Source organism: Patella vulgata, chromosome 6 (assembly GCF_932274485.2).
Source record: "Patella vulgata chromosome 6, xgPatVulg1.2, whole genome shotgun sequence".
Taxonomy (NCBI): Eukaryota; Metazoa; Mollusca; class Gastropoda; family Patellidae; genus Patella; species Patella vulgata.
The window spans coordinates 72,784,733-72,796,865 of record NC_065884.2 but is presented as its reverse complement, the minus strand read 5'-3'; the positions used below and the strand labels follow the sequence as shown (position 1 = coordinate 72,796,865).

The 12,133-nt window shown below is 35.7% G+C and overlaps 1 protein-coding gene across 4 annotated transcripts in view; it reads right to left on the bottom strand.

Annotated features, from left to right (window-relative positions):
* Window positions 1-3,795: 3,795 nt before the first annotated feature.
* Window positions 3,796-12,133, bottom strand: part of LOC126825554 (serine/threonine-protein phosphatase 6 regulatory ankyrin repeat subunit B) — a 48,657-nt gene continuing 40,319 nt past the window's right edge. For all 4 annotated transcript variants that reach the window (XM_056101818.1, XM_056101820.1, XM_056101819.1 and 1 more), the window contains one exon: window positions 3,796-12,114. In XM_056101818.1, coding sequence (XP_055957793.1) covers window positions 7,451-12,114 — 4,664 coding nt within the window. In that variant the 3' untranslated portion in view covers window positions 3,796-7,450. The remainder of the gene's footprint in view (window positions 12,115-12,133) is intronic.

The window sequence follows — 12,133 nt, the reverse complement described above, 5'->3', positions numbered from 1 at the left end:
GATGAGAAGCACTGATGTAGGGGATGGGGGGGGGGGGGGTCGGTCCATCGCCACATGGACTGTAGTTCTTTATTATATATAATTAAAATTTACAGATGCAGAAATCAGTGAGTTATTTGTTTCGCCATGTTCACCCCACTTTTTATTAATACACCTGTCTGGGGTTTTACTTACCCCCCCCCCCCCCTTCCCCTTCCCCCTCCCCGAAATATAATACAAGAACGGGTGTATGAACCGATAGGGGAAACCCGCTTATCACGGGTGACGACTGTTGTCAAGGAAAATGTTACCTGTCGTTCAGACCACTGTGGGGTTGAATCGTTCAGTTTGGAATAAAAATCGTTTCACCATCGATGTACACATTGCAGTGCACGAAGAGTATGCGAACACGCCGCTGTCTGGGCAACATTCACCTTCCTAGCACCTGACCACATAAATCGATGCTGAAGTATACGGTTATATTTATTACCAGTTTCCAAACAACACTTTTCCAGTGTGGTTTCCCCGGTGCAGGGCAGATGACTGTGTGGGAATTCGATATAAGAGTGCAGCGTAGCACCGCTGCCCGGGCAAATGTCCCTTATATCACAAACCGTATGACGTACATCCGTCTTCATTATCCCAGTCGGTGCAGGAAAGTAGTACGTTAAGTCACATTTCATTCCAAACAAGAAAAAAACAACATTGCTTGAACACAGAACAGATAGTTTAAGATCTCTCTCTCTCTCTCTCTCTCTCTCTCCCTCTCAGAACAGTTTAAGATATCAAAGAGTCCACTCCAGTCAACCACAAGACTCACCTGGAGATAATACCGACAGGTAGATATATTTTGATTTACTTATCATATATATATATATAAACATTATCACGGTCACGTGAGGTGTAAAAACGGGAATATGAGGTACGGATATACCTGTATTATAATCACGGTCACGTGAGGTACAGATAAACCTGTATAATCACGGTCACTTGAGGTACAGATATACCTGTATAATCATGGTCATGAGGTGTAACTGCCCTTAGCGCTGATTCAAATACAGCTGTCTAGTCACGTGACCGTGATTATAGGGAGAGAGAGAGATGGGGTTTAACGTCCACTCGACACAAACTAGGTCATTTCGGGACTAACATATGGTTTAATTTTATTTCAATAAATCGATTGCGCGTAGGGGTCTTTAGCAGTGGGAGGAAACCGGAGGACCCCCACGAGGTTGGACAGGCGACCCTACTCCTTGTCACGTACAAACGGGGATTCGAAACCATGCCAGTCAACTCAATGACAGACTTTATGATACAGCGCGCGCACGCTAACCATTCAGCCATCCAACCCCCCGTGGCCGTGATTATACAGGGATATCTGTACCTCATATCTAGTCGTTCGGATGGGGCGGAAAACCGCGGTCCCGTGTACACATTGGCGTGTACGTAAAAGATCCCTTGACAGTTGGAATTCGATATAAGAGTAGGCCGTAGTGCCGCTGTCCTGGCAAAATTTTCCTCATAGCACACTGTATGGCATATGCCTGTCTTCATCAGCTCAGTTCGGAGCAGAACAGTAGGACGTTAAACCCCATTTCATTTCATTTCTTTAGCAGTGGGGGGACATCGGTGGATCCGGGAAAAACCCACGAGGTTCAAACCTCTTGATAAAGATACCTGTAAAAGTATTGAAACGTTGTATGTAATAAACCCAGAAGTAATAAATCTATAAAGTTGTGTTATTATGAAGTAACTCTGTTGGTTATAACTATCTTATTATAGAGATGAGTCACCGACCAGTCGACTTGCTGAATGTCATGACGTTTGAAAAGAGATGAGAGGGGGAAATGGGGTTTAACGTCCACTCGACACAAACTAGGTCATGTCGGGACTAACATATGGTTTAATTTTATTTCAATAATTCGCTTGCGCGTAGGTGTCTTTAGCAGTGGGAGGAAACCGGAGGACCCGCGGAGAAAACCCACGAGGTTGGACAGACGACCCTACTCCTTGTCACGTACAACCGCCGGGGAATCGAAACCACGCCAGTCGACTCAATGACAGACTTTATGATACAGCGCGCACACGCTAACCATTCAGCCATCCACCTCCCTCCCACCCCCTGAAAAGAGATGACGTAATGAATAAAATAAAATGGATGGATGGATGGATGAATGAAGCATGATACTGAGAGTTTTATATTATTCTACATAGATATGTTGTTGATGTTTTTATGGTCTATATAATTAGTCTACATTAATATCAACTTACCCTATGAATACTTAAAAAAAAGATTAAATTACAACTACTATATTTATATCATATTTCAATATTGTTTTTCAGATGTTTGTGACATGGTGGGCTCTTTTACTAACCGGCGTTGTCTCCCTTGAGTATAACGCGTTGACACATATCCTGCGATATCAGTTAGGTGGAAGTGGACGTGAAATAAGCTATTCTGGTGGATGTGGGGTTAGGGTGGCCTGGTGGTATTGAGTGACGTGATTCGAACTCTAATGGCCGATCACCTCTGTCTTGCGGTCGTCGTTTCGATCCCTGGTGTGAGCGTATTTAGCTTAGAGTGTTAGCTTGGAGCTTATTTGGCTTCTATCAAGAATTGGCTTCAAATCCCGCTCAAAACTTTGTATTCGCGCGGAGATACTCCAAGCTATAAAAATTATATTTTTAGAAGCCATGTTTGTCATTTAAGTTGATTGAGGGGCGAGGGGGTGGGGGGCATTCTTGAGAATGTATTTGTCATTACTTAAAGACCCAATACCACTCTTGTTGTAACTGAATAATATGTCCTAATCTTTATTCTGGTCAACAAATTGTACTATTTTACAATATTCCAATTAATTGATGATACAAATTTCATCTTAACACACCTAATTTAAAATTGGAAAAATTCAACTAAATGATTTGAAAAGCCTGACGTAAAGCTTTTCAAATGTGACTTGGATTTAAAAATATTTTTGAACCCTTTGGACAAGTAAAATAGGATTTAATGGATAATTTACACAACAAACAAGTAGGACAATAACACATCTAATACTTAGAATAAGGCTATTTTTTATTTTCTGGAGCTGTCAAGCCAGCAAGAGTGTTATTGTCCCTTTAATGTACATTTACCTTACATATTGAAACCTAAGTAAATTCTTGAATTATTATCTGCTGTTTAATTGCAGAGTCTGTTATACATTTACACCCATCAATGTTCACAAAACCGCCTAACCATTCAATCAAGAAATAACAACCGCTCCCTAAGTCAAGCTGGTAGACAAGCCAGTTGCCAGTTAGTGATACCCTAACATTCTTGCCCAGTGCTCGCCCCGTAAGTGCTTTTAAGGTAATCCAGAATTTTTCTAGCAAGATTGTTTTTCGGGTAATCCATAATTTTACTGGTAATATTTGGCTTATATGCTTTCCATATATACCAAACGTGCCATACTTTTATTAGAAATGACCAACCGATAAATACTTTCGTAAGAATGTATCTTTAAGTATTTGGGATTTTCCCCTTCTATTTTGGCATTGTTTGTTTACCTCATTAATTCATTTGGTCGCCGATGCATAATTTTGAGACTGACAGCAATTATTTTGAAACCCGAGTATTTTTTCCCTGGGGTGTCACCCCCCCCCCCAACCCCCCACATTTACGTCCCTTCACACGTGCTCGTGTAAATAGCCCTTCGGATAGCACAAAAAACAACCAGGAACGGTGCACATAAACGGTCATCTCTTGGCAGACAAAATGGGTGGTGGGTATAACTGTCGCTTCATGCGTAACCTTTGTAAATGAAAACTGCATTAATCTCAGAGAACCGAATTATTGTATTAGTAGTTATAAATACAAAACAACAGATTAAAAACATTTTATTTATTTAAAGATTGGTGGTTTCCCCTTGTCAGTGATACAGGACGGAGGGCCTGACAAGGACAGCTGTCTAGTCGTTCGGACGGGACGAAAAACCGAGGTCTCGTGTACACATTGACGTGCACGTAAAAGATCCCTTGGCAGTTGGAATTCGATACAAGAGTAGGCCGTAGCGCCGCTGCCCCGGCAAAATTTCCCTCATAGCACACTGTATGGCGTATGCCCGTCTTCATTAGCCCGGGTTAGGAGCAGAACAGTAGGACGCTAAACCCCATTTCATTTCATTTCATTTCATTTATTTAAAGATTGAATTTTTAAATTTCCATCCAAGATGTAAAACATTTAATCACAAGCTACCGGCTGCAAACGCTGCATTAAACAACAATAATTAATTGATCATTTTCTAGTTAAAGCAATTTAAATAAACCCCAGTCAACTGGATTTCTATTTTCCACGTCTATAAATAAACATTTAAATAAGTATTAATCTAAAGAATGTAAATTTCTACTCTTGTGTTGACATTTTAAATCCCCATTTCCAATGTCTATAAATAATAGTTTAAATAAATATTAATCTATATAATGAATCTACATTTCTACTCTTGTGTTGACATATTAAATCCAATTCTGTTTCTAGGTATTCTAATTCTTACAGGTGAAATCACTGCGCAGGTACAGTAATTAATCTTGACACCTTTCTGTTTTTATATAAATTTAAATTGATTAAAAGAGATTGTTATATAAGAACACAGACTATTATGGGTAATTAGTTGGCATTAAGAATACAACATGCCTTGTTCCTGATTTATTTATCATAACGACATATATACATAGCACATCCGTCTCTCAAGCGTTCACAGGATATGACGTCAATACAATATATAAATAACTTACAATAAAATATTAAATATATACCTTCCCTCTACAAGACCTTTAGCTTGTCTACGATATCACCCTTTAGTTACAATAGGATATGACATCAATAAAATATAATATATAAATATATCTATATAACTTGTACAATAAAATCAAATATATTAATATCTATTTAACTTGTAAAGCTTCCATAAGATTTGTAATATAACCGTATAATAAGAACTATCAACATAAAAAAAACAAGTTAGCATAGCAAGGGGGGTTTATTCAACTGAGGCTCCACTGTTTCTTATAGCAAGAGGGGGTTTATTCAACCCAGACACAGCTGTTTCTGATAGCAAGAGAGGGTTTATTCAACCGAGGTACCACTGCTTCTGATAGCAAGAGAGGATTTATTCAACCGAGGCACCACTGCTTCTGATAGCAAGGTTTATTCAACCGAGACACCCCTGTTTCTGATAGCAAGAGGGGGTTTATTCAACCGAGACACCGCTGTTTCTAATAGCAAGAGGGGGTTTATTCCAAAGGTTTGGAATGTGATAAGACAAGGTTTTTCTATATACCAAGAAATAACAGCTATCGTATTCACTTCATCGGTTCCTTGAAGGCGTGTTTACTTTTAATATGGCAGATGTATTGACAGAGTAACATTATTAACATATATTGTAACTAAATAATAAATTCGTAAAACTATGTGATAAATAATAGTTAACATATGTATATTTAAACGTAAGGAATTATTTGACATCCAAATTTTAATTTCATTTCATTAATATATTCTACAAGTGTAACTATTTACTGTCATGGAAATTAACAGATTTAGATGGTTTATTAAAGGCAATATACAATTGTGTGTCACGTTAAACCCCATTTCATTTCATTTCTAACTATTGGTGCTGTTTACATAGTGGACAGGGTTGGGCCAACCGGTCCTTGTGGTACCCCAAACCACACATTTTTGACAACAATAATCTGTCTTCTACTGACAAGACACCGTGTTTAAAAGATAGAGTACCAAACCAGTAATTATAAAGTCAAGACTAAAGCCTACCTAAAAAAATTGTGTAGTGAACCAGGCAAAACGTTGGCGAAAGGTATAATAAAATTAACAATACACGTTTCTTATTGTCAACAGACAGATGATTAAAATCATGAACCATAGTTACACGATGATACAAAAACATTACAAATGATATATAGGTAAATACAAAAATATTACAAATGATATTTAAATCCTAAATATACATGTAATAAGATTAAATATATTGATGATATATAGGTAAATATAATCATTATTCAGATCATTCAGATCTAACTGATGTATACCTGGTTTAAATATAATAATCATTTTTGGATCAATCACAATCATTTTTCAAATCGCTCAGTTCTAAATTATGTTTACATTTGTTTTTATTGATTTTATACCACTATCTTTATCTTGTAAACAAATACAGTAAAAATCATAACGACCAGTCTAATATTCATGTTTATATTTAATACTCAGGTGGGTTAAATGTGTATTATACTTATTATATATTACATATTATGATTTGAATTATACCTTATTATATATTACATATTATGATGTGTATTAGACCTTATTATATATTACATATTATGATTTGAATTAGACCTTATTATATATTACAGATTATGATTTGAATTATACCTTATTATATATTACATATTATGATGTGTATTAGACCTTATTATATATTACATATTATGATTTTGACGGGAAAAGGGTCAACTAAGAATTGAAATTTACATTTAAAATATAAAAACAATCGGAAAATATTGCTTTCAAATCTTCTAAATGCGCAGATTAAGGATTATTATTTATGGATCAAGCTCGTATTATTTTTGAAAACAAGTTATTGGCATATTGGAGTATATATAGTAATACATTCTTTTACATATGCAAACGGACAAATTGTTTAGTTCTGTTCCAGTGCAATAACGCGAAAGAGTAAATTCATCATTTAATTTTCGGCTTTTTGAATTTTGTTGAGTCTAAAACTATTTGTAAATATGAAGTAATACGGAGCTATACCATGCAATTGTTAAAAGTATCTTTTGAGATAGTGACATTGAACCTTTTCGTATGGATCAGGTAAACATTATGAGTGAAACTGAAATAACTGAAAACTTTGTTATTTTTGACGCGTCTTCATTAGACCTCGTTAGATATAATTCAAATATTCTCGAGTAGGAACATATTCTCGAGTATCATATAAATATTAACATATTCTCGAGTATCAACCAGGTTAGATATAAATATTAACATATTCTCGAGTATCAACCAGGTTAGATATAAATATTAACATATTCTCGAGTATCAACCTCGTTAGATATAAATATTAACATGTTCTCAAGTATCAACCTCGTTAGATATAAATTTACATATTTATAATAAGTACTGGATTATGTTCCACGACTCCATTATTTGACAAGAAAACATGGCATTGCTCTTGAGTCACGTAATAAACATTCTGGTGATTTTATCTAATTTAATAATGACCTAACAACACGTACACTTCATGGTGTTTAACATCCACACGACACAAACTAGGTCATTTTGGGACTAACATATGGTTCAATTTTATTTCAATAATTCGAGTGCGCATAGAGGTATTTATCAGTGGGAGAAAACCCACGAGGTTGGACAGACGACCCTACGCAGTGTCACGTACAACCGGGGATATGTTTGAGGGACATATTAATATGGCCAAACTTTCTTTGCACCTTTAGATAAGAGGAAATTGATCTTTTCAGGCTGTTGAATCTTTGTTTTATAACACCAGAGTAGAGCTGTCATATTGTCATCGTCAGTATAATTTACATCATATCCAGCATCATTGACTAAATATTTCACTGTTTCTAATGTACCTAGATAACAGCTATGATGTAATAGATAATTACATTTATCATAGTCATCCTCGTCCTTCAGGACATCTTTATATGGTCGACAAATAGTGATCTTAGCACCTTTTGATATCAGGAATAAAATCTTTTCCATCTGTTGAATCTGTGATGAGAAACAACATAATAATGGAGTAACATTGCCGTTATCTATATGGTGTATATCTAATTTTACTTCATTTACCAAATACTTAACGGTTTCAGTGGTACCTAGAACACAAGCATGGTGGAGTAAACTGCGGTTAGAGTTATCTACTGTATCCAACTCACCACCATTTGACGATAATAACATCAGTTTATCAACAGGGTTAATCTTAGACAAACAACAAAACACTGCTGGTGAAAAACCATTATTGTTTTTGTGATTAATGTCTAAGTTTACTTCATTAACCAAATACTTAACAGTTTCAGTGGTACCACCTAAACAAGCATGGTGTAGTAAACTACAGTTTAAGTTATCTACTGTATCCAACTCACCTCCATTTGACGATAATATCATCAGTTTATCAACAGGGTTAATCTTAGACCGACAACAAAACACAGCTGGTGTACAACCATTATTGACTTTGTGATTAATGTCTAAGTTTACTTCATTAACCAAATACTTAACGGTTTCACTGGTACCACCTAAACAAACATGGTGTAGTAAACTGCCGTTAGAGTTATCTACTGTATACAAGTCACCACCATTTGACGATAATATCATCAGTTTATCAACAGGGTTAATCTTAGAACAACAACCAAAAAATGCTGGCGTCCAACCATTATTGTTTTTGTGATTAATGTCTAAGTTTACTTCATTAACCAAATACTTAACGGTTTCACTGGTACCAAATAAACAAGCATGGTGTAGTAAACTGAAGTTAGAGTTATCTACTGTATACAAGTCACCACCATTTGACGATAATATCATCAGTTTATCAACAGGGTTAATCTTAGAACAACAACCAAAAAATGCTGGCGTCCAACCATTATTGTTTTTGTGATTAATGTCTAAGTTTACTTCATTAACCAAATACTTAACGGTTTCACTGGTACCATGTTGACAAGCATGGTGTAGTAAACTGCGGTTAGAATTGTCTACTGTATCCAACTCACCACCATTTGACAATAATATCATCAGTTTATCAACAGGGTTAATCTCAGACCAACAACAAAAAAATGCTGGTGTCCCACCATTATTGTCTTTCTGGTTAACATTTAACTTCACGTCATTAACCAAATACTTAACGGTTTCAGTGGTACCACGTTGACAAGCACGCTGGAGTAAACTACGGTTAGAGTTATCTACTGTATCCAACTCACCACCATTTGACAATAATATCATCAGTTTATCAACAGGGTTAATCTCAGACCAACAACAAAAAAATGCTGGTGTCCAACCATCATTGTCTTTCTGGTTAACATTTAACTTCACGTCATTAACCAAATACTTAACGGTTTCAGTGGTACCACGTTGACAAGCACGCTGGAGTAAACTACGGTTAGAGTTATCTACTGTATCCAACTCACCACCATTTGACAATAATATCATCAGTTTATCAACAGGGTTAATCTCAGACCAACAACAAAAAAATGCTGGTGTCCAACCATCATTGTCTTTCTGGTTAACATTTAACTTCACGTCATTAACCAAATACTTAACGATTTCACTGGTACCACCTAAACAAGCAAGGTGTAGTAAACTACGGTTAGAGTTAACTACTGTATCCAACTCACCACCATTTGACGATAATAACATCAGTTTATCAACAGGGTTAATCTTAGAACAACAACAAAACACAGCTGGTGTATAACCATTATTGTCTTTCTGGTTAACATCTAACTTCATGTTATTAACCAAATACTTAACGGTTTCACTGGTACCATGTTGACAAGCATGGTGTAGTAAACTGCGGTTAGAATTATCTACTGTATCCAACTCACCAACATTTGACGATAATATCATCAGTTTATCAACAGGGTTAATCTTAGAGTGACAACAAAACACTGCTGGTGTCCAACCATCATTGTCTTTCTGGTTAACATTTAACTTCACGTCATTAACCAAATACTTAACGGTTTCACTGGTACCTTGTTGACAAGCAGGGTATAGTAAACTGCGGTTAGAATTATCTACTGTATCCAACTCACCACCATTTGATGATAATATCATCAGTTTATCAAAAGAGTTAATCTCAGAACAACAACAAAACACAGCTGGTGTCAAACCATTATTGTCTTTCTGGTTAACATCTAACTTCGTGTTATTAACCAAATACTTAACGGTTTCAATGGTTCCACGTCGACAAGCGTGGTGTAGTACGGTACGCTTTTGATCATCGACAACTTCAAAATTAGCACCTTTCTTAAACAAATATTTGATTTTTTCAACTGAATCAACACATTCTTTTAATACATTTACATCAATAAGTTCGATGTAGCTTTTGTCTGTAATTAAAATATCAAAGACTTCCTTGAACGTTTTAATATCATTTAACATAGTCGCTTCAGTCATAAATGGCTGTCTTAGTTTGTCTTGTATATCTAAATGAGTTAAATTTTTAATTAAATATTGGAGGCATTTAGTATTTACAACTACAAGCGCTTCTAAGAATGGAGTTCGCCCCTCTTTATCGGGATCATTATCAGGACATCCAGCTTTTATTAACTGACGAAGAACATCACTGGAATCGATATCATTCCTTCTACCTTGAGCAGCACAAGCTGCATGGCTGGGTAATCTCCCCATGTTATCTCGTTCAACCACAGAGGCACCATTTTCTATTAAGATTGATACAGTTGCTGTTTTTCCCCTGCCTGCGGCCAGCTGAAGTGGTGTGCAACCATCTTTGTCTTTAGCATTTAAATCAAACCCCTTTTCTACGAGAAAATTAATTATATCGCTAACATCGTGGATAGAATCACAAGCGTTATGAAGAATCGTTCTTGACTTGTTATCTAGTGATTTTATATCAAAGTTTGTATGTTTAGTATCAACATGTTCAATAACACTTAAGTCACTAGAATATACAACAAAGTGTGGCAATGTTACTAGGTCATCATATTTTAGGGCTTTCAATAAGAGATCAAGTTTTTCAATAGGTTTAATTTTTGAAATAGCACCTAGACTGATCACATCCCACCCAAATTTGGTTTTCTTGTCAACCAGTTTAGGTAAATTGTCTTGAAAATATAAGAGAATTATTTTAAGGCAGTCGATGTCACCGTAAAGGGAAATATAATGCAAAAAATATCCCGATTCTTGTATAGCGTTTATTTCACCTAAACTGAGGTGGTTAATGTGACGCAAAAAATCGTCTACATCATTACTCTTAAGAAACTTTGTTAAGAAACTGCTATCAAGAAACGCAGAATGGGTCAAAATAACATCGTTTTTAACCTGCAGTTCCCTAATAAAACGAAAGGTCAGTTCGTCATAATTGTTGATGACAATGCACTGATCTGCTGGTTTTGTACTTACAACTGTCATCAACAGTTCAAAGGGACAATATTCTAAAGCCATTTTAATGAAATTTTTTGTAAAATGAGTTAAGAACGGCACCTCAACAAAATCCCGCAATGAAATCATTTTCATATAATTATTTTCAAAAAAGCGAATAAACGTTTCTGAAAGGTCCTCGACTTTATCGCGAGCTTTACATAATTCAAACTTTCTGTAAATTTCTTTCTCGATTGCCTTAATAACTTCCTTTACTTTATCATTGGGACGTTCTAGGTCTCTCATCGGCACATTATGTAAACAGAATACCATACTTAATGCTGTGTATACGTCTTTATTTACATCCCAAAAAATTTTTAACTCTTGCAACATGAAATCATGGGAAGATTTGAAATCCGTCGGTAACTGACCACACGTTAAACCTTTCCTGACAGAAGAGGCGATAGCCGGAAAACCAAAGTATTCGTCGGTTTTTAAAATACTGATAATTTTATCCTCGTGTACTTTATAAAATTGCAGTATTTCTTCTTTTTCATCATAGTTTAAGGAAAATTCACCGGAATGAAGTTCAAGTTCTGTTTGGGTAGAAAATATTTCGTACTTATCTAAATGACACTTAGAAGACTTATAAATATAATCCCTCATAATGTAAATAAAAACTAGCTGACCCCTTTCTTTTCTAATTCGAAAATTTTCAAAATGTTTAGGCCATTGATCCTTACGATCCTTCAATGTATTATATTTACCATAGATGTCATCTAAGATTAACAAATACTTATCATCCTCAAAGTTAACTTTATTTAAATCACTTGGCTCATATATCAGCAATGGTGTATACTGTTGGTTCTTTGCAATAAATTCTTTGGCGATCATCTTCGAAAGCGTGCTTTTACCATCGCCAGCCGCTCCTATTATACCCAAGACTTTCAGTTCCTTCAGTATCTCCAAACCTTTAGCATACGCTCGGGTCTTCACATACTCCTTTTCATTCACCTCAGTAAGGCTGGCAATGGTGTTGTCTGAAAAATATGTAATAAT